Source organism: Falco rusticolus, chromosome 10, assembly GCF_015220075.1.
Source record: "Falco rusticolus isolate bFalRus1 chromosome 10, bFalRus1.pri, whole genome shotgun sequence".
In the NCBI taxonomy this organism is placed as follows: Eukaryota; Metazoa; Chordata; class Aves; order Falconiformes; family Falconidae; genus Falco; species Falco rusticolus.
Genome location: NC_051196.1, coordinates 37,350,801 through 37,373,094, shown reverse-complemented (window position 1 = coordinate 37,373,094; position 22,294 = coordinate 37,350,801). Strand labels below are relative to the sequence as shown.

General features: G+C 56.5%; 2 protein-coding genes across 3 annotated transcripts; one reads left to right on the top strand and one right to left on the bottom strand.

Annotated features, from left to right (window-relative positions):
• Positions 1-1,456: 1,456 nt before the first annotated feature.
• RAB5IF (RAB5 interacting factor) lies at positions 1,457-8,475 on the bottom strand. The gene is made up of 4 exons (XM_037401665.1): positions 8,297-8,475; positions 5,959-6,062; positions 3,870-3,999; positions 1,457-3,239 (listed from the first exon to the last, which is right to left on the bottom strand). The coding sequence occupies exons 1-4, from the start codon at positions 8,423-8,425 to the stop codon at positions 3,198-3,200; spliced, it is 405 nt and encodes a 134-aa protein (XP_037257562.1). The 5' UTR covers positions 8,426-8,475; the 3' UTR covers positions 1,457-3,197.
• Positions 6,069-20,416, top strand: MYL9 (myosin light chain 9). 2 transcript variants are annotated; one of them, XM_037401664.1, is made up of 5 exons: positions 6,069-7,764; positions 12,992-13,065; positions 17,961-18,164; positions 19,335-19,496; positions 19,702-20,416. In XM_037401664.1, the coding sequence occupies exons 3-5, from the start codon at positions 17,981-17,983 to the stop codon at positions 19,872-19,874; spliced, it is 519 nt and encodes a 172-aa protein (XP_037257561.1). In that variant the 5' UTR covers positions 6,069-7,764; positions 12,992-13,065; positions 17,961-17,980; the 3' UTR covers positions 19,875-20,416. The 2 variants fall into 2 exon arrangements, with proteins under 2 accessions (XP_037257561.1, XP_037257560.1); XM_037401663.1 differs by lacking the exon at positions 6,069-7,764 and adding an exon at positions 11,974-12,055.
• Positions 20,417-22,294: the final 1,878 nt, after the last annotated feature.

Sequence of the window (22,294 nt, the reverse complement as noted above, 5' to 3'; positions counted from 1 at the left end):
ACAAAACTGCTGAGGACAGAGGTGCCGCCGCAGCCCCTGTGCCCCCTACTGCAGTCCTTACTCCTGTCAGCTGCTGCTCTTTCATCCTAGCATTCTACTTCGTGTTCTCTGCTAGACCATCCCTGTGTCAATCTCTCAAGTATCTGAAAAAACCCCTTGTTTTTACAGTGCTCATCACTGTAGGATGCTCAGCTCCATTCTACAGGCTGCCACATCCCCTTGAGCTTCTTAAAATTAACCTCATTTCTTTGGGGGATGAAGACACAGCTTTAGCTTTGTTGGTGATCAGCACTGGGGATACCTGCTTCTAGCCATTGAGGCACCCCTTAAAACAGAAACCTTAAGAGATTAAAAGCTTGCAACTGAGCAACTGCAATCATTAACTTACCTGGAGCCTTGAGGAGATCCAAAGACCAATGTCTCTTCTGCATGGTCATGATAACCCACCCACAGTACTGTGTTCAGCTCTGGAGACCCAAACATAAGGACATGGACCTGTTGGAGCAGGGAGGCCACAAAGACGCTCAGGGGGCTGGAGCACCTCTCTGCTGAAGACAGGCTGAGAGAGTTGGGGCAGTTCAGCCTGGGGAAGAGAAGGCTCCAGGGAGATCTTACAGCACATTCCAGTGCCTAAAGGGGGCCGACAAGAAAGCTGGAGAGGGGCTTTTTACAGGGGCATGTAGTGATAGGGCAAGGGGGGCGGCTTTAAACTGAAAGAGGGTATGTGTAGATTAGATTTAGTAAGAAATTCTTTGCTGTGAGGGTGGTGATGCATTGGCACAGGCTGCCAAGAGCAGCTGTGGGTGCCCCATCCCTGACAGCATCCAACCCTTGGACACGGGGGCTTGGAGCAACCTGGTCTCATGGGAGGTGTCCCTGTCCACAGCAGGGGGTGGGAACTAGATGGTCTTTAAGGTCCCTTCAGACCCAGACCATTCCTCAAAAGCAGATCCTCCTCAGCTTCTTCCTCAGCTTCCAACCACTAGAACTGTAGAGAACTGCAAAGACCAAGAAATTTGGCTGGTAGGACTGTAGGTAAGCAAGAAATAAAGCAGAGGGGCAGGTAAGCAACTCCCCAGCTCTGTGCATTTTACAGCAGTGCTTCAGGCCCTGCTCTGGAACAGATTCGGGCACTCTGCAACACAGCAGTGGCTCTCCCATGTCACAGGGCAGGCAGGGACAGCTGCTGAAGGAGCAGAACTTAAATAGAGGCAACAGTTAGCTTAATCTGCTTAATCACCCATTAAAGCATGGATCTAAACATTAGCTACTACTTCCACTACAAATGCTTCTGGCCCCTTCAGAAGTGCAGGACCAAAGCCTGCAGCACAAGAGACCTAAGAATCCCAAAGAGCTGCTGACTTAGGTATTTACCAAAAATCAGAACTCTTAAAGGAATCCCACACTCACACCATTTTACAAAACTTCAAAGACCAGAGGATACGGAAGCTGCACAGTGGATTATCCAGGTGACGTTTATTAGAGCATTTCAAGTATACAATGATTTTACTGACGGCTGTGAGCAGCTAAGATGCAAACAGATGCCAGTAGACAGGGCAACCTAGAACTAGCAGGCTATGCAATTCTTGTGGAAAACTAATGCTTTCAGCTGAAAGAAGAGGAAAAGGAAGTATCAGACTAAAAGACTGAGCAAGTTTGGGGATGGGAAGGAGAAAATGTAGAAGATTTTATCTGAGATTACTTACTTAAATTGGCAACTCACAAGTAGCAGAAGCCGTCTGCTATTGCACTCTTCCCTTGGCATCCCAAGGACCTAAAATAGCCAGGTGTGAGGTTTTGTTCCACCAAGAAGAGACAGTGTTTTCCCTGGTAAGAATGGAGACCTGCACCAGTGGGTGAATCTGGAGCCATAGCTCAGCACTTAAGAGATTTAGAACACTGGCTTTGCATACTCATATGTGAGAACCAGGCTGTTGGACTTCCATCAGCAAGGAAGCAATGCAGACTTTCAGCAAGAGCATCCTAAAACTATCAGCTCCTCACTATAAGGCAGCTTTAGGTCAGGACTCTTTTTTGGGTGCCTGAGCTGTTGTTTATAAAAGCAAGGACCACATGGCAACAAGACTACAAGGTCCTCTGACAATAACAAGGATTGTGCGTGTTCCCCAAGAACTATTTCTTGAAGACATATCCTTAAAAATACCTTAAAGCAGACTTCCCCATTGATGCACAAAAAGGGCATGACTAGGGAGGAACTGAACTATGAAGTGATCAGCTCACAAAAAGCACCTCACAAACCAGAGGCTATGTACTTTGCCTGATTTGCAAGCTACTAATTCTGTATTTTAAGGTAATAGCTGCCTCAATTGCATCTTAGTCTCCTGCATTCATTGACAAGGAGAAGCTGAATTCAAGAGCTTAAATAAAAAAGAAAGAATTTAAATGCTTGACATTCAAAAAGGTATCTCCAGAATAACTGTCCTTCAAAGACTACTAAGCTCTGAGATATTCAATGGCAACTTAGTAGTCAGTCTAGCAGAGTGCAGTGGAGTTTCTAAGCCTCCTGAATACACCTTTGTTAACCAGATTTATCACAATTCTATCTAGCAAAATTGCTTAAAAATTTGTCTTCGTCAAAGACCATTTGAAAGCTCTGGTCAACAACTGATTTGCAAGTAAAACAAAAAAATATTAGAAATGGTAACAACACAGTCTGTTTAATCAAATCTGATCTGATTGCTAGAAAAACAGGCTAAGGACAGCCACTTAGCTCATATCCTGGATGCTGCAGTGCCTTCCTCCCATGTACCCTACAACTGCTTTTTAGAAACTGTTTGTCTAAAGGACAACAATGGAAGACAAGTCAGGATTTAATGACAGATTTCAAACAAAAAGGCATACACACATTAAATTAACAAGATTCAACCTTCAGCACAGAGGAGTATGACAGAGTTACTGGCTAGAGTCACGGAAAGTTCCAAATTTGAACGGTCTTGAACCACTTCCAAAAATTCCAATGGCTTTTTAATAGTTCCAACAATTAACAGGTATATAAAACGGAGACGGACTTCTCCAGCAGAAGAGTTGGGGCTCTTCCAGGCTAATCAAACTGCTGGTACAGAAGGGAGTTGATTTGACTTTCCCCACCTTCCCACCAGTCCACTAAAGACTATGATTTATTAAAACCTTCTTGATTTACTGACGACTAATTTAACAGGAAAAAGCCGCAGACTGTGTCAATCATAGTGGATGGCAGTATAGAAGATTATCCAAACAACCTGTGGAGAGGAAAGGAAGTGAAGGTTATCTCAATGCCTCTGGGGAGGGTTCAGAGAGAAAACAAGCCTCACACCCTGCTCTCAACAGAGGACTGGGGACTGAACTGCAGCTTTGAGATGGTCTTGAAGAGATGCTGGGATCATGATGTGCCACAAACGGCATTCAGCTTGCTTGCCTTCTGGGGTGATCAGCTCTCCACATTAAAATCCCACCATAGTCCTTCTAGTGATTAAGAAACACCACCACATCAAGCGCTGAGCATGTTCAGAGATGTGGGGGGAAGGAAGTAAGGGAAAAACAAAGACACCCAACATAAAAGGTTGGGTGTAACTAGCTCTAGATGAAATTCCACCAGGATATCTAGGACAGAGGATGGGGAGACATAAAAGTTAAGGGTTGATGCAGAAGTATAGCTGCCTGTATTTACATCCTTTCCTACAGAGAAATCCCAGGCACTAATACTGTATTTCAAAACCAGTAGCCATCAGATTTTTGGGGTTTCTTTCCCAGTCAACTCCACTTATTAGATGATGTTAACATGTCTCTATTCTATCTGTGCACCACCTCACCTGATTTTCTCCCAGGTCTTTTCCCTCAGAAAGTGTATCAACTTAAGCAAGAGGCATTACCAGAAACAGTGCAAAAGATGTCATGAATCCTTCTTTTGTTAGCTCCCACGTCCCGCCATACTCCTCCTCATCTATCTGCTGGAAGCTACTGAAGTAGAGGTATAGAACACCAGCATTGATCAGGCAGAATCTGGAAGAGATAAGGAAGCGTCATTTTGGTGATAAAGGGTGCAGGTATCCAATATGCCATACTGCAATGTAGCAGTGAAACATCTTTCATCTGCAGCAGAGAGGAAGCAAAGAGGAATGCTGTTCCTGCAGCACTTCCCAGGCAGCTCAGTCACTTCTGTAGAAGAGCACCTCCAGGTCAGCTTGCCGTAGCATGCTAGGTTCAGATGAAGTTCAGCTCACAAGGCACAACCTGCTCCTAGTAAGGCTCAATAGACAGTGGTCAAGCTGGAGGTATCAGCAGATCTGCAAACCCTGCAAGTTTTCCCACCCTGTAGATCAGCAGCAGTCCTGCTCCCACACAGAATCCAACTTCCTTGCGTGTACTACTTGATTTTGAGGCTGCCAAGAGGGAGGGCTGTCGAAAGCCAAAGAAGGCTCCACAGCGCCCTCTGAGCCATAGCTCTGGGGTTCAACCTGAGACAACTCAGCAGTCTCCAGTCTGTGCCAACAGTTACACTGCAATGGGGAGCAAAAAAAAGCGACCTCCTGTTTGTCCATAGATGCATTTGGCTTTACGCCACCCCAACTTAGGGCTGGGGCAACCTGGGAAGTTACAGGTATGTTTCTGGAAAGAAAGCTGTGTAGAAAAGGGCAATGCAGGAAGACATACAAGTTCAGCGACTGGCAGCAAGCTGTGAGCAGCTGTGTGACTGCCTACCACAGAGAAACCACGTGCACAGTTCTAGAAGCTTTTAGTGTTTCCACTGTACACCAAATCACTTTTTCTTATTAACATTTATCACAGGAATTGGCTTAGGTGCCTTGTGAATTAATGGATGACTAAGTAAGAACAATACTTCTCAGCTACTGCATATCTGTTACTGGGGGCACTTTAGATTTAACTGTTTGCATGTAGCTATTGAGTTCCTGTTGGAGCATCACTGCTTTACAGACCCTTTTCCCTAAATTTCAACCTTTTTTTTTCTTCTTAGAGACACTTGCAGCTGCTCCCTCCACTTTCTTGCCACAGCCAGGATGCTCAGGAGGAGGGACAAGATGACAAGTCAATTTTGCCTAAGAAAAGCCGTGAGGTTGTGTGCTTGACTAGGAGACCTTGACTAGGCAGAGACATTTGCAAATGTAGATTCCCCAGAGCAGACACAGTGACTTCCCACAGCTGGTGTTGAGAAAGCAGGTGTCTCTCCGGTGTCCCCTGCAAAAACTTTCAGGCACTTGTCAGGGCCAAAGAAATTTTCATTGCGTAACTCAGAGCACTCACTGCAGCCTTTGGACACCTGCTAGGAGGTAACCTGAATCCTATGTCCCAGTGGGGATCTGATGCATATATACCCTTCTAAGGCACTGCCTTCCCGCCACACCATGGCTGAAAGAACAACCTCAGCAAGCTGGGAGCACCACGGGAGCACTGCCAATGGCGCCACTTTGCCTGCTTGTTACCTACGGTCTTTGGTGTTTTGAAGAAACCTTTTCTTTTTCAAAGATAAGCGGCCCCTCTCGTCTACTAACAAAACCTCTTCTCCAAGGAGGTCTCCTGACTCAAAGAGAAGGACTACCACACCTTCCCCTCTATGGGCCTTACTTCTTAGGTAGCCACACTAGGCACCATACTCATAGCCTAGTATTCACACATGCAGGAAACAGGTCACTTCACAAGTCAACTGAACCTCTCATTCCCTCCTTCTACCCCTGCCCCCTTTAATATTAATAAAACAAGTCATTTTTAAAAAAGCATTAATCAGGCTGAGAAGAGAGAAAGAGGCTGATGAAGACACGTTATGATTTGTATGAATTCCATGACAAATAACAGTCTGGCTTTAAACAACATTGGCTTTAAGACACACAGCAGACAGAGACTGTGCTTGGCCAGCCCAATGTTTTTAGCCCAGCTTTAAACCAGACACCAAGTCAAATCCAAATGTGGGAAAGTACATGAGATAGAAAAGGAAATAAACCTTACACTGCTATTCCCACGAATCCCTTCAGTGGAACTACTCCCCAGATGATTCCCAAAATAACTGCAATGATCTGCCGGAACCAGTAGATCACATCTAAAAACTCGTCCTGAGGAGATAAAGCACAAGAAAGATTTTGGCATTTACTTTTTCCTTTTTGTAAAGCATCACACAATTAACAGGTGAAAATTTAACACATTGAATGCTTAATTTTCCATTCCAAGTATAAGATACTGTACTCAGAGCAGATGAAAGCAGCTTGTGGCTTCATGTACTCTGGACTTCTCTGCTTCCAAATTAAATACATGGCTTTGTCCTCCAATGGGCTAACAGCAGAGGTGAACAAGTATCTAGTCCCCTTGTTTACTGAAGATTCAGTTATATAAAAATTCACTGGAATAAAATTTTAATGCTTTAAGACTATTATAGCCACTCTCAGTGCCCCAGGCCCTCCCCTACCCAGAAACAAGAGGTACCAGTAGCCAGTCCTCACGCCAACTCCAAACCACAAACCCTGTCTTGCACATACTATAAGTGCATCTGCATTCTTTCAGAGCAGCAGTGAAGTGGTCATTCCTGTTTGCCCACAGGGTCAATACAACTGTAAGCATTCCAGCTGGACAACGCTGACTTGTGCTTTACATAAAAAGCACTTCTGCTTGCATCTTCTTCTCTAGCCTCCCCAAGGATGGGATTGCCCCAGCATACCCCATAATACCAACAGCCTTTATGATTTTACTGTAGGATGTGCAAACTTGTTCGGCTCTATGCAGAAGACTAGAATCCACACCAGATATGGTCACAATTCTCAGTCATTTTAGCCTTCAGTTCACATCCTGTTGCATCAAACCAGCCTGCCATTGCTCCCCTCACTAACTCTGACATTCCTGCCCAGTTTGTCAGAGGGGGAAGAGGTCGAGTATGGGAGAGCTCCACCAGTTCTGTAAGCAACAGCAACTGCTAAGAACAAAGTGACACAGATTCATGTCTGTCCCCCAAGGAAAAGCAAGGCAGAGTCTGCACCTTCTCCATGCTGGCAAAGCCAAGAAACCAGGGAGTAGATGTCCCCAGCAGGTGGGCCACAGGCCCCGGCCATGCTAGGGGTATGGCAGGACCTGGGATGCTGCAGGAGCACTGAGCTCCTTGCAGGCATGTTGCTGGGGGGCACAGGAAGCAGCAGGAAGAGGCACTGACATTGAGGAAGGAGTATTACAGAACACAGGAAATACACAGAGGAAAAACAGCTTCACTAGTGCTAAAAACACTGGGAGGTCTGTGGGTGACATGTTTTTACTCACACTTGGAAGGTCTGCTGACAAACATGAGCAAAATGTACAAGCTGAGCACATGCATGGGATTTTGTAGAAACCAAATCTCTTTTTGCACATGGGATGGCAGGGCTTGGTGCAGCAAAGCAGACTGCAAACGGCTGAACAACTGCCATGACCTTACTCTTCCGTGAGAACATACCCACGCTGTGACACTGAAACGGAGAAACTCTCACAAGCCTGTTCCTGCTGCTGCCCTTTCCCTTCAGACCTGAACTGGTCAGATGGATTTGCAAATATATTTATCCCCATCTTCTTAAAGTAAATTCCATTTCTAGTTTTCTTTTACTTACACGAAGTAATGTTTTATTTAAACCTAGAAGAGTTTAATCCAAAAGCGAAATTTAACTGAGATACCAGCATCAACGCAGCTTGTTTCCTTTGGCTGCGGGCCCGGGAGCAGTGAAGGACGGCCTCTGCCGTGGGGCACGGCGCAGCAGCGGGGCCGCCCGGTCCCAGGACACACGCAGAACGAGCCCTCCGGTAAGCGAGGCGCCGGCCCACGGCGCGCCGGCCCCCAGCGTGGGAGTCCCGCGGCGTTAACGCGGCCCCGGGCCCCTCCACGGGGGCTGCGGGCTCGGCCCCCCGGCGGCGGGGGCGCGCACCCGGGGAGCGAAGCACGGTACAACGCGGCGCTGCCGGCGAGATGCACTTCGGCAGGCTTCGGAGCCGCCTGGCCGGCACCGGGGGCACTACCCGCCGCCCCCGCGGCTGCAGCCGCCGTGCCGGGCACTGCCGAGCCTGCTGCGGCCCGGGCCCGCCCCCGCGCCACCACCTCCTCGCCCAACGGCGGCTCCGACGCCGCCGGGCACGGCCGGGCGAGAGCCCTGGACAGGTCGCGGCCGCGCCTGGCTAGGCAGCAGCACCGGCTACCGGCCCCGGTACCGCCAGAAGGGAGCCGCGCCCCGCTCCCAACCCCCGCCAGCGGGCCGAAGGCTGGCAGCGGGACACCCCGGCCCTACCCGGGCCCAGGCCCGCGCCCGCACCCCGTGAGCGACCCCCGCCGCGGCCCCACCTTGTCGTGCCAGGCGGAGTCGCTGCGCAGGGCCTTGCCCCACACGGAGCCGCGCCCGGCCGCGCCACCGTTGACCACCGTGTGCTGCTGCGCGTGCGGCGGCTCCTCCCTGCGCCGCGCGCCGCTCATCCTCCTGCGCGCCGCCGGCCCCGCCGCCGGCCCGGAAGCGGCCGCCGCGCACCGTCACCCGCCCGCGCCCCCGCTCCGCCAATCCCGGCGCCGCCGCGCATTACACGTGACCGGAGAGCGCCCGCCCCCTACGGCAGCGGAGAGGGGCCAGGTGGAAGCGCGGCGCGTGTTGCGCTCGGGGAGCCGAGCAGGGTGGAGGCGGAGCCTAGGCGTGGAGTAGGCGGGACTTGAGGGCGGGCGGGCGGGGCCTGGCGCGGGAGCGCGGTGCTCGGGGGCGGCGGCCCGGCGCCCAGGGGGGGCCGAGGAGGGACCCCCGGCCCGTGCAGCGGCCCTTCGGCCAGACCTGTGGCCCCCACGCCCCGCCCCGTGAGGGCAGCGGCCCGGCGGCGAAGCAGGCGGGGACGGGGAGGGCCGGCCGGCTCGGTGCTGCTGGGGCCATGCGAGGCGTTGCTGGACGACCTCGACCTTGCGGTGGCCCTCGCTGGGCGTGCTGAGCCCCGGCCCTGTCAGGGTCCCTCGTGTGGTGTTACTCCTTCCCCGCCTGCTCCCGCACAGCCCTGGGTGCTGGCAGGCTGTCAGGGCTGCGGTTCCGTTTCCCCATTAATGCGCGCTGGGCCGAGGCTCTGCATTTCTGTCTGCGGCACAAACCAGCCAAGGCGTGAGGTGCTGAGCTGCCGGGGAGCCCAACTGCCCTGCCTGTGGTGCTCAGTGCTTCAGCTGCTGCACGTTTCAGCAGGGCCTGGGAACCTGCAGGAGCAGGCTGGACCCACCTGAGCCACACGCGGTTAGCACAGGGCGGAGCAGGCAGATGTGTCCTTGTCCCAGACTGCTGATGGCTTCCAGCTGAGGCCGTGTGCTTTAGATACAGATTATGCAAGATACATTGGGACTTGAAAAGTATCTTGCCCCGCTCCAGCTGTCAGGCCCCTGAACATGTCCAGCCGCTTGGGCATTTGCCACCAGCCCAAGGCTGGTCCAAGCCAACGGACCCACGCTGCGTTAGCAGGGAGGGGATGCACAGTGCAGGGTCATCCCATATTGCCGGCGAGACCTTTGCCCCTCACACCCCCACCATGACTGGGCCCTTTGCCGAGTGGCCAGGTCTCATGTGGTCCGGCTCCAGTCGTGCCCCTGGCGTGCTCCTCAGGTGCTTGGGAAACAGCAGCCCCCCTCCTGCTCTGCACCCTCCCCTCTGCGATGGGCACAGTCACTGCAGGACCCCAGGGCTGATCTCTTCCAGGACTTCATGCACATGAGGAGTTTCACTGTCCCCAGCTCCATGCTCCTGCTCCACGCCATCTTTCAGGGCAGGAAGCACTTGCACAGCAATGAGACACCTGGATCAGGGAACTGATCTAAAATTAACTTGCTAAAAAAAAAAAAATGGTTTGTTTTACTCCATCTCCACTGCCTGATCCACTGCCCAGAGGGAAAAGCAAATTAAACTATTAAACTGAGGTTTGAAAGTACCAGGAGGAGGAAGGAGAAGTGCCAGAGGATGTCACAGGGGTACAAGCAGGCCCCCAGTAAGGGATGCGTGTTGGCAGGCTTGTGGAAGTAGGGCAGGATTATGTGGGGAGCCCTGGGCACAGGCAGGAGAAGGTGGGAAGGGCTGGATGAGGCTCAGGGGAGAGCCCCAGGGGCTGTGCAAGGTGGCCTAGCGCAGCCCCTAACATGCACACAGCTTCAGAGGCTGCAAAGCATGTGAGGAGCTGCCACATCTGTGCTGCCCCTATTCACCAGTTCCCTCCACCCCGGGCCCAGCCTGACAACTGCCCAGTGGCAAGGAAATGGGGCTCAGTGAGGGGGGGTCCTGCCTCCTGTCAGGCTCCTGGGGACCACTTGGGCACAGCTGAGGCCGGGTCTTTCCTCCAGCACAGAAAAACCTGGGACCAGCCATGGGGTGGCAGCTTGAGCTGTCTGATTCCTGGGATTTGTTCTCTTTTTCTTTTTTTTTTTTTTCTCTTTCGCTATATTTTAGCTAAAAAGTTGAACCTTCTTGGGACCCTGTGGCCAGATCACAGGCATGGCAAAAGTTCTGCACTCTCCCTGGGTCGCCTCTGCCCTGGCATGGCACTCAGCAGCATTTCCAAACCCATCTCTGCATTTCACCGCCTCCTGATTCCTCCCTCAGCACAGCCTGTCCTTTGGAGGGGAAACAGGCAGGGCACCTGCCACCAATGACCTCTGTGGCTCCCCTGCTCCCCAAAGCAGGCGGTGCCCTGGCAGATTTCATCCAAGCAGCACAGGGGCATGGTTAGGGTGCCCCCAAGTCTGGCAGGTTGTTGGCAGAGCAGGTCACTGGTCTTCTGAACCAGCAGGAACAAAATCCATTCCCTGGGCAGGGTCTGGCTGGGCTGCTGGAGGGCATGGCCATTGCTTCTGCATCAGTGATGAAACAGGTGGGATTTTTGGCTTTTTAATTGTCTGTAGTGATGGCCCACAGGAGAATGGCAGCTGAAGATCGATTTGTGTCACTGCTCATTTCTGCTCTTCGCTGGTGTCACTGTGAGTGCAGCCTGTGTGCTCCATGCCATTCCGTTGGTGCGGCTCTGCTATGCTGGGAAGTGCCCAGGCGTGACGGCAGGGTATGGTCCTTGTCCTCGAGCTCCCGCCTCTCTATGGGCAGCGACAGAGCTGCTGGCAGTGCCTGGGCAAAGCAGCCCTGCTCCAGCTGCCCGCTCCAGGGTTGGGTGAATCCCTCTCAGAAATGCTCCCTCTTCCACTTGCCTGCTCCTCGGCAGGCTGAATTCCAGCCCCGGTGTCGTGGGGCCCTGCAAATCAACGCAAAATCACCCCTAGGGTGATGCTGGGGGGGGCATCACCCTCCCAAAGGGGAGACCCCAGGATCGGGCACTCCTCTTGGTGACTGCAGGACCAGGCTGGGGCACGGGGCTCCTGATGGAAAGCACAAGTGAGCAAGACCTGCCGCCCTGCAGGGCGCCCTGGGCCCCGACGCTGCCCTGCCTCAGGTGAAGGGTGGGAGCTCCGCATTCCTCTGGGCTCCAGCCCCGGCGTGGGAGTCGGGCAGGCCCCCAGCTGTTCTCCCGTCCAGGCCGCTCTGCAGAGCACCCTCGAGGGGCTGTGCAGCGGGTCCTTCTGCAGGCCTGCCGCCCGGGGCCGGCAGGGCTCGGCACTGACTGGCCACCGGCCCCTTGGCAGCTTGGTCCCGCTGGGCCATTCCGGGACCCTCCAGGCCGCCTCGGCGCAGCCTTCGGATGCCCCAGGCCCCCCCTCCCCGTACCCACCCTGACGGGCCAAGGGGCTGCAGGCCTGGCTGGTGGCCACGGGGGCGCCCGCGGTTCCGCGGAGCACGGCACCCCCGTGCCAGCGGGCCGGGGGGCGCAGGGGCGCGCTGGTCCGCAGCCGCCGGCGCCACCCCGAGCTGCGAGTCCCCCCGCGGGCAGGCGGACACGCGTGGGCCGCTCCCGCCGTCCTTTCGTCTATATTAGGCCGGGAGCGCCGACCCGCCGCCCCGGCCCCGCCGCATTCTTCTGCCTTGTATGGGCCGCGTCGGGCCGTGCCGCGCCGGGCCGGGGCGGGCGGTACCGCCCCGGGGCCCCGCTGCCCGCCCCGAGCGCCGCGCCCCGGCAGAGCAGCGCCGGCCGCCCGCAGCTCCCGCCGGTGCAGGTGAGACGGCTCCGCCGGGCGGGACGGGACGGGGGCCGGGCGGCACTGGGGAGCGGGGCAGCAGGGATGGATGGAGCCGGGGCTGCCCCGGTGGGATGAGGCCGGGAGCAGCGCGGAGGGGAAGCGGCAGGACGGGAGCGGGCGCCTGCCCTGCGGAGCGCCGGGAGGGGAAAGCAGCCCCGGGTGCCCCACCGCTGCGGTGCTGGAGCTGGTGCCGGGGCCAGCCCGGGGCAGCGGGTGCCGCAGCGGTAGAAGCAGCCCCGGTGCGCCCCTGCGAGGGACCCCTCTACACGGGCAGCGCTCCCCCCGGGGGCCGGCAGGGATGTCCCAGGCGCGAGAAAGGCCGAGGATCGATCGGTCTTGAGCAAAGCTCTCGGTAACTGTCTGCAACGACTTGGAGCTGGGACATCCCTCCTGGCTTCCCCAGCTCGCCGTGCTGCAAGAGCAGATCCTGCCACCCATGGCTTCACCCACCACCCAGTCTGTGAGAGCTGTTCCTGCCTGGAACAGCTGTTTTTCCTGCAAGTCTTGTTGCTGATGGTCAGAGCCAAGATCCAGATGCATATGTGATGCTCTAGGGACCTCCCCAGTGACCCGTGAGAAGCTTCAGGCAATAAACTTGTAAGGCAGAAAAAGCTTTATTTAGCTCATTTCCCTCAGTCTTAAGCACAGAGATACATTGTGTTCTATTTAGCCTTGTCCATGAAAACTTGAGATTCTCTTGGCTTCCCTTCCTGCATACCCTTTTGGTACCAAACACTACAACTGTGATAAAAGCCAGGGAGACTCTAAAACATGGATGCGTAGGAGAAAGCAGCGGCCGAAGCAGCATTCTTTGGAGCAGAACATCCCCAAGCATCAACAACCACTGCAGCTGACCAAAGATGGTTGGGTTTCTTCAGTCACTTGAAATTTTTTCCCTCTTTTCACTGGCAGGCTGCCTGCGGCTGTAGGAGGAGTTTGTGGTCACCTCCCCCTCTGAGGCTCTGCCACCAGATTCCCCCACTGAGGTGAGCCCCTGACTTCTCCTGTGAAAGTGTCAAACCCCGTCCAGGGCATGTTATGCTGGTAGCCTGAGGCCATGAAGACCTTCGCCCCATGGCCTCCCCAGGCATCAGAAGGGTGCTGGACACTGGGTCTTTTGCATGGTGATGGTGTTTGTGCATGCCTTCTCAGGGTGGCCCCAGAAGATGTGCTTTAGGAGGGTTTGTATGTGCCACATGGGCACAGTGAGGTCCTTGTTGCCTAAACTTGGTGGGATGGAGCTAGCCCAGAAACCGTCTGCCAAACCTGCAGTCAAGCCCCACAGCCATGTATGGGCCTGGCCAGGTCTCCAGTGTGTGGTGGGAGCTGGGGGAGGGCTGGAATGAACTTTCCCTCCTGGCGCTCGCTGCACACTTAGCTCTGGCTCTCTGATGCTGCCCAGCTCCTTCCAGTCTCTACATGAAACCTGCTTGCTGGCTGGTGAGCAGGAGCTGGTGTCCCTCTCCAGCTGTGCTGGAGGCTGCAGGGCAGCCCCATGCAGTGCCGCAGCCTTGTCAGTGCTTTTAGAGGTGGCTCCTGCAGCTGCACAGCCAGCTTTCGAGGAGCAACCCCTTGGGAAACCCTGAGCGGTGTATCATGGGTGATGGCAGCTTCTGAATACATGGGAACACCCTGGGACAGGCTGCTGCTGCTGCAAGGGCAGCTGTCCCATCCCCTCCATGCCCGGGCACCCCTCCTGCATGCCAGCCAGACCTGCTATGAGCCAGTCCAGCCCGCTGGGCCAGCAGCGGCTCGCTGCTGGGATAGTGAGCTGGAGCAGCGCAGGAGATGCTGAGTAGGGAAGGGTGGAAGCGGGCAGAAGGGAGGAGGATGGGGATGGGACAGGGCCTGGCTGCCCCAGTAGCACACAATGTCCCTTTGGCTTATCCCACCCTCCCTAGCATGGCCAGGAAGCAGCACCGGGATTGGGTTGTTCCTTTGGTTTTTACCAAGGAGGAAACACGTGGCAGTTCCCAGCCGCATGGCCCCTTGTGTCTGACTCAGGTGGGGTTTCACCCCAGCGCCGAGCTCCTCAGCTCTGCTGTCAGAGGTCAGTGGCTGGAGCAGTGCTGGGATGGGGCTTTCAGCCTGGGATGGCAGGAACAGGACTAGTCTCCATATGTTTTTTGTTTTGTTTTTGTTTTGGTTTTTTTTTTTTTTCCTTGCGGAGTAGGAGGTCGGGGGGGTTGGTGGCTACACCAACTGGCTTGGCCAAATCTACCCCAGCATGCAGGGCATCATGACCTGATCTGGGCATCCGGGGAATGCAGCCAGCAAGCCCTTGTGCAGAGCACGGGTTGCCCCTGCTGAACCAGGCCTTGCTGCAAATCACTTCTGTCACACGCAAGAGGCACCTTTCCCCACACTGACCCAAAAAAAAAGTCTCTTCCCAAGTCCCAGCCAGCCCAAAGAGGACTACTAACAGCAGAAATAGGATGATTAGGAGATGACCAGGTCGAGCTGGAACTTGGGACCAAGCATCTCTCAAGGGCATATTTTGGATCAAACAGCAAAACCATGTGCTGTCAAAATCATGCTTAATCCCCCTAACAAGAACCATCTCTCTGGAGAGGGTGCCAAGCTGCGCTTCTGCTGCTGGTCACAGCTGGGGCAGGGTAAATATTTGGATAATATTAATTCATGTGGTGGGAGCAAAACTCCTGCTAATTTCTCTAGTCTTTTGCTAATAATTCTGTGTGTTTTGAAAGCTGAGCCCTGTGCTGGCTGGCTCAGACCTGGCACAGCAAAGCTGTGGCATTCTGCTGAGTTTCCCCAAGCCGCTGCCTGGGGCGGTTATGGGCCAGGAGGTGGCTGTCCTGCCGCAGGGAGCGCAGCAGTGCTGGAGGGAGCAGCGGGCAAGAAGTGGGCTGTGGGGGTCGAGATCTGCCCACCCCACCGCAGGCATGGCAGGGCTTTCTAGTCCTGCTGCTCTCCTCAGCTGGCTGGTGATAAACACCTTTCCTGGTGGGCACGGGGAAAGAACTGAGCATCTGGGGGATGACGGGGTCACTGCTGTCTGGCACCAGGTGTGGCCAGGTCAGCTTGGGGCAGCTCAAAGGATGGGGCTGAGGACACTGCAGCTACAGGGGCTCATGGGGACGAGGGGGGAACTGTCTCCCAGGGGACACGGAGCATGTTCCCTGCAGATGAAGGGCACAGCTTGGGCTTGGTGGGTGCTGCCAGGCTCTGTGGTATGGAGGACTGCTCCTGCAGTAGGATGGGAGTGGGTGTCAGGGTGGGGGGAGTCCCCAGCCCCTTCAGAGCTTGGCTGGGCACCATGGTCCTGGGCAGCCCTGTTGGCACTGACACCGTAGTGGGAATTTGGCACTTAACATAGCCCCCAGGATGCCCTGCCAGCACAGCCCAGCTAAGGGAGCCTGGGGACTGCAGCAGGGTGGGGACCAGGCTGGTGCCTGCTCCAGCTCCTACCTCCACAGCCCCTTGAAAGAGGAACAGCAAGAGGGGAGGGAAAGAGCTGGAAAGCAGGTATGGTCTGGGGAGGGCTGGCAGGAGCTAGGTGGGTGCAGAAGGCGGCTGTTTGCTCTGCCCTACTCCATGCCAGCACTGGGGTCCCACTGGGCAGGGATGCTCCCCAAGGTCCTGTGGTTCCCCTGGGTGCATCACCATCAAGGACCCAGGTGGGAAGCAGATCCTGGAGCAGCACACACAGGTGGCCAGACCAGCCAGGCATGGCTGAAGGTGTGCAGCTTGCTGGCAGTGTTGCTTTATGCAACACAATGTGGCTCCTTAACTGCTCTGTGTCCCCTGCCAGAGAGGGCAGGAACCCAGGCAGCATGGGCACAGGGCACACAGTGTAATACTCTGCTCTTCCCCCTGAGAATTCATTCATAATCTGTTGCAGCACAATCAAAACTAGCCAGCTGCAACAAGGCTTTTACCATCCCATACCAGGTTAGCTTCAGTAAGTAGATCCCACGCCTTGCTCCAGCACAGCCACCAATCCCCCACAAGGTCTCAACAGTTCACCTACCATTCATGCTGGTTCCTCGTACTCTTCAGGCCAGTCCACCCCGCTTCTTGCCTCTGCTGTGTCCTTCTCCTTAGCTCTCCTCCCTCTGCTTCTTCCAGGTGCCTCCTCATCCAGTGCTCCTCTCCCATGCCCCTTAGAGCCATTTAACTACTCAGCAGGAACCAGCCACAGCTGCACCTTATCCAGTCAGCCAACCCACCGCCCCTGAAGCCAGCCCACAGCTGTATATTATCAATTTCAATTAACCTGCCTTCATTCCTCTACAATTCCTCTACAATAATCCATCAATTTAACATTACCCCCCAGCTGCTGCCCATGCCAGATGCTGACCCAGATGGGGATGCTGAGGCACCGGGCTGCATGTGAGGGAGAAGTGGCAGCGGTGGAAACCTGAGGGCTCCGAGCAGCATCTCCTGCTTGTGCTGACCTTGCCCCAGCCTTTCTCGAAGGGCAGTGCTGAGCCAGTCGCTGACACTGTCCCTCTGCCATGCTGGTCTCCGCTGACACCTTGCTGAGTTGTGCCTGGCAGGATTTGCCTGGGAGAGGTCTGAGCATCCTCCCCTCAGGCAACATCGGTGATTGCTGGGGGTGCTGAGGGCCGTCTACAGACCCCATTTGGGTCCTCAGCACCCATGGCACAGGGTGTCTTAAACACTGACTGCATCCCTCAGCCTGGCAGTGTGGGGATATCACCAAACCTGTGCTCTGTGGCTGTGAAGGTGCCTGGGTACCATCTCGGCGTGGGAATGGGATCTCTGCTCCAGCCCAGCTCTGTTGGGCACTCGCCAGCATGGGCTGGGGGCAGGACCCCCCCCCCAGCTTTGAAAGACCAGGTTTTCCTGCCATGGCCCTGCCTCGGTGGTGTTTGGGGTCCACATGGTCCTTTTGCCATTCCTCACAGGACACAGGTTGCCCCAGCCATGTCCCCAGAGCCTGTCCATCCCACTGCTGCCCCCCTCTTTGCCCCTCCGGGCTGTTCCTTTCTCCTGCTATTCATTACCTGTAACAACAGCACCAGTCCTCAGTGCCCCACAGTCCTGGTGTTGCTTGGCTACTCTCCCCCTGCCCGCAGGGGCTCTGCAGCCCCCCCAGAGGTCCACTAGCCCTCTGTCCCCTCCACTTCAGGGCCCTTCTTGTGGGCTCCCCGGGCAGAGTGTGGGGTGCCCCGTTCCCTGGTGGGGAGGGAGGTGGTGGGTGGCCTTTGGCCTGGCGGTGGGAGGTGGGATGGATGGACGGAGGGGGAAGGGAGGCAGTGGTATGTGAGGAATGTGCCCGGAGCAGATAACCCCTTCCCGCTGGGTGCTGGGTGCTGTGCCGAGTCCACCTCTCGGGGACAGGGCTGGGGGCTGCTTTTGCACAGCGAAATGGAGGAAACCAGGGAGACCCATCACCCTGGGAGCTGGGCTGGGGAGAGCCCTGCCAGGGAGCCGGGGGGGACCACGGCTGAGCTCTGCCCAAAATGCTGAGGCAGCCATCCCCATGGCCCTTGGGACTGAGGGCAGCGGGGGGATGCTGGGTGCTGGGCTTGGCATCTCTCCCTGTGCCTGAGGTGCAAAGGGGACAGGCAGCAAGCAGGTCTGGGGGCTTGGGGGCCGAGGGTGCTGGCGGGGAGCCCTGCCTGTTGCCTGTGGGGACAGCCCTGGGGAAGGGGTGCCGGTGAGCACTGCCTGCACTTGTGACTTCCCAGGGGACTTGTTAGAGGCTGAGTCTCACCTGCCCCCACATCCAACCCCACAACTGCCTTATGTCACTGTTGCCCAACTATGGGACGGCCAGGGAAACTGAGGCACAGGAGACACAGGAGTTGTGTGTCCCTGCCTCTGCTCCAGCCCCCCAGGCCCTGCCTGCCCCCAGTCCTTCTGATGCTCCTGCCTGCTACCCTGCCCCTAGGTGCCACCCCAGCTGCCAAGATGTCCAGCAAGCGTGCCAAAGCCAAGACCACCAAGAAGCGGCCCCAGCGTGCCACCTCCAATGTCTTTGCCATGTTTGACCAGTCGCAGATCCAGGAGTTCAAGGAAGCCTTCAACATGATTGATCAGAACCGTGACGGCTTCATTGACAAGGAGGATCTGCACGACATGCTGGCTTCCCTTGGTGAGGGATCCCTACCCCCGTGCTTCGGGTGCCCCTCAGCCTCTCTTCCCACGTCACCTCCTCGGCAAGTGGGGAGAGCTGCTAGGTGACCTGGTGCTGCAGACCGGCTTTGGTGGGCTGCCATTGCGGCACAGCCCTCCTGCTTTGGGCCAGCCCGATGCCAGCTGCAAGATGGGGCCGGGGTGTGTGTGTGTGTGTCTTTGCTGGCACCAGCTGACTGTAGAGGGTGCGTCTGTGGAGGCACCCAAGGGCAGCAGCTTGGTGTGTCACTCTCACAGCTGTGCTCGCTAGAAGGGACAAGACCCATGGGGTTGGAGAAGCTCTGCCCTAGGAGCAACCACCAGCCACAGCCACTGAGTATTTGAGTAGTCTCACCCCAGAACATCACCTGGGGTTACCCCTTGCAGGACAAAGTCCTCCTGTTGCTCTCAGCCTGGGGGACAGAAGAAGCCAGTACGTGTGCCGGTGTGATGCCTCGGCTGGTTGAGACCTGTAGGTCTGGCCATGCTTCCCACCCAGAGCCCGTTGCTCTCCTTCGATGCAAGCCGCAGCTCCCACCTCCCGCTCCCTGAGGTACTCCCACGGTGCTTCAGGAGGTCTGGCAATGATTGACCCGGCAGCCAAACCTGTTCTGGAGGTCCTGCCTGGCCCTGGGAGGGACCCCTCCTCCCCATGAGCCTCAGCTCTGGAAGCAGGGGGGCTGGGCATCGGGGGCATGTGGAGCTCCACAGAGGAGGTTAAACCGTCCCTGGTGCATCCATGGTAGGAGCAGCACTAGGGACATCAGCAGCACGAGGCTCCTGTGGGGCCATTACCGCCCCTCTCCTCGGGTGGTGCTGGGGCCAGCTGCCAGGGTAATGGGGAAAAGCCATGGGTTTAGCTCCTGGTAACCCTCAGATGAATTCCTGCATCTTCCTCGAGGCTGAGCTGGGCAGAGCTTGGTTTCAGGAGGCCTCTGGCACAGATTCAAGCATGGGGAGAGATGCCATGGGGGGAGCATGGGGTGCTGCCGAAACCCCCTTCCCTTGTGTGTGGGGTGGGTGGAGATGCACCAGCAAATTCTTCTGCAATTTAAAAAAAACAGCCAGCTGGGTGCATGGGCTGGCCATGGGGCTGGGTGCTGTGGAGGGGAATGTGGCCCTGCACCCACACCCCCGCTGTGTCTGGCAGGGAAGAACCCCACTGACGAGTACTTGGAGGGAATGATGAGCGAGGCACCGGGACCCATCAACTTCACCATGTTCCTCACCATGTTCGGGGAGAAGCTGAATGGCACTGACCCGGAGGACGTCATCCGCAACGCCTTTGCCTGCTTCGATGAGGAGGCATCAGGTTCGGGCTCTGCCTGCACACCGCCGTGCTGCCTGCCTGGGCCCTTTGCCCCTTGGGCGTGCAGCTGGGGCGAGGGCTGGGGCCAAATCCTTGGGGATGGTCCCCCAGCAGCTCCAGAGTGGGAGAGCTGGGCAGGGCTGTCTTTGGGAGGGGCTCAGCCCTCCTGCAGTGTCCTCTGCTAAGCCACCTCCTGCCGTCCCTGCAGGCTTCATCCACGAGGACCATCTGCGTGAGCTGCTGACCACCATGGGAGACAGGTTCACCGACGAGGAGGTGGATGAGATGTACCGGGAGGCACCCATTGACAAGAAGGGCAACTTCAACTACGTGGAGTTCACCCGCATCCTGAAGCACGGAGCCAAGGACAAGGACGATTAGAGCTCAGGGCCGCTCACCCCCTCTGCCTCCTCCTGCACATGCGCCCCCTCCCCGGCCCCCCTTGCTGCCCCACAGCAGGATCCCCCCATGGGAAACACGTCCCAGGATCAGCACCCTGCATCGGGTCGTGCTTGGAGGGGAAGTGCTCCTGTCACCACACCGCTGTGTACCCATCCATCAGCCCCAGACCTCCCCTCCCATCACCTCTCCCACCCACAGGCTCACCCCACTGGGACCCCCAGCCTGGCTGTGACACCCCCCAAGCAGCCACTGGCCCCCTCAAAGCCACCACGCCACTGGTCCCTGGGGCCAGGGTGAACGTCCCCGTGAGCGCTGGCCTGCAGTGGTTTTGGCTGCCTTGAGCCTGAGCAATCCCCATCTTGGGGCCGCAGCACAGAAAGCGTCTCTGCCCTCTCCCCCCGCACTCCCTTCATGAAAGAAACCCCACCTGGTTTCCTCCTCCCCAGCTGTTTTATGGTTTTAGAGCCTGTGATCTGAGGGATTCGGGAAGCATATAAAACCTGATGGGTGTGATATGGAGACATGCTGTGTGTGGCTCCCTCGAGGACCAGCGCTGTGCTGTGCCGTGCCACCTGCCTGCCTGGTGGCTTTGGGGGACAGGTGTGGGCACCGCATCTCCCCACCTTGCTGCCATGGCCAGCCAGGGCCCTCTCCAACAGGGCAGCCTCTTTTCAAAGCCACATTGCTCCCTAACCTGTGTAAAACCAGCTCGAGCATCATTTGCTGCCTTTGCTGATGGGACGAGTTATGATAATTACTAAATTATGAGAGACATGGAGACGTGGAAGGCTGAACATGTGCTCTCCCAGGGTCATGGCTTGTGCTCTGCAGCAACAGCCCCAAACCAGCCCACCTCCAGGCTTGCAGATGCCAAACTCCTTCCCTAATTCCTTGCTGTACCAGGGAAAAAACTGCAGTTCTCCCACTTCCAGAGCGAAGTCCCAGGCCTGAAGGCTGCTGGAGGGCGGGATGCTTTTTAAAAAGCGCCCTTCACTGGGAAGCACACCAAAGTGAGTGTCTCACAGATGCCACTTCGGGGTAGATGGGCTGAGGCTGCAGATAAACCGAGTGGAGTGGGAAAGGGCCTCCAGCCTCCCCAAAGTGTCTGCCACGTGGAGGGCATGCTGTCTTCTGGAGGCAGCTGCATCCAGGAGCAACGTTCCACCCTGCTGACCCAAAAGGATCAGCTTGTGTGACCAGCCCACGTTCTCCCAGTGTCTCCCTTGTACTGGGGAGCCCAGTGCTCCAGCAGCGGCCTCCTGGGTGCAGAGCGGAGGGGAAGGGTCCCCCCCTCCACCTGCTGTGATGCTTCTCCTGGTGCAGCCCGGACACCGCTCGCCACCTTCGCTGCAAGGGCACGTTCCTGGCTCGTGGGCAGCCCGGTGTCCCCCAGGCCCCCCGGGAAGGGCATGGGGACAACAGAGCTGCCCCTCAGGAAGGGGCAGGGGGAGATGGAGCGTGGGGCCCCAGTGCCAGAGGAGGTGAAGCAACCTGTGCCCCAGCTGGCTGCGGGCGAGCCCTGTGGCGCGGGGCTGTGGCACCAACAGTCAGACATGGGGTGTTTTCGTGGGGCTGCTTGTTTGCTGTCGGTGCCCGCTGGCATGCACTGGCCCTTACCCGCACACTGTCCATCTCCTCACCAAGCAGGCAATGATCACCTTCAAACCTTGAAACTGGCACGTAAAGCTCTGCCAGAGGTGGGTGAAGGAGCACGAGCCCCGGGCTCCCACTCCATCCCTGGGCAGTGCAGGACAGACCCAGCTAGCCTTTCCTTCCTAATTAGCACCACCACAACTACAGCCCGCGGCCATCGAGCCTTGGCTTTTGCAGAGCAAAGGCAGGCTGTGAAACCAGTAAAAAAGGCCTGTCAACACTGCTCCCAGGACCAGTCCTACTGGGGGAATCCCAGCGGGGAGTTCAGTGGTCCTGAGCAGGGAGCAGGACCCTGCTGCTGGAGAGCCAGAGCCAGGCCCACGGGCAAGGCTGTCTCCAACAGCTGGCACAGCCAACCCCAAATCCAAATTTCCATGCCAAAAATCCAGATTAAATATCAGAAGGTGGGCAAAGGGTGGAAGGGAGTCCTGCCTGGGATGGGTCAATGCCCTGGAGGCTGCCTGGAGTTTCCAGCATCCCCCTTTGGGATCTTGCTCCCTGATTGTTTTTCAAATTGCTGAAGTTTAATAGCATTATCATGTCAATGGGCCAGGCTTTGCAGGGCTGGCCGCTGGAGGACCAGCCTGGGCAAGCCCTTGGCCAGGGCAGGCAGGGAGATGGGCCATAGCCCCAGCTCCAGCCCCTCGCCCCACAGGGCTGCTGGTTCCCCAGTTCCCCATCCGCTGGGAGCTGCCTGGCTCCTGCTCCAGGCTGCTGTTTAGGCTCCCCAGATGCTGCACTCAGGC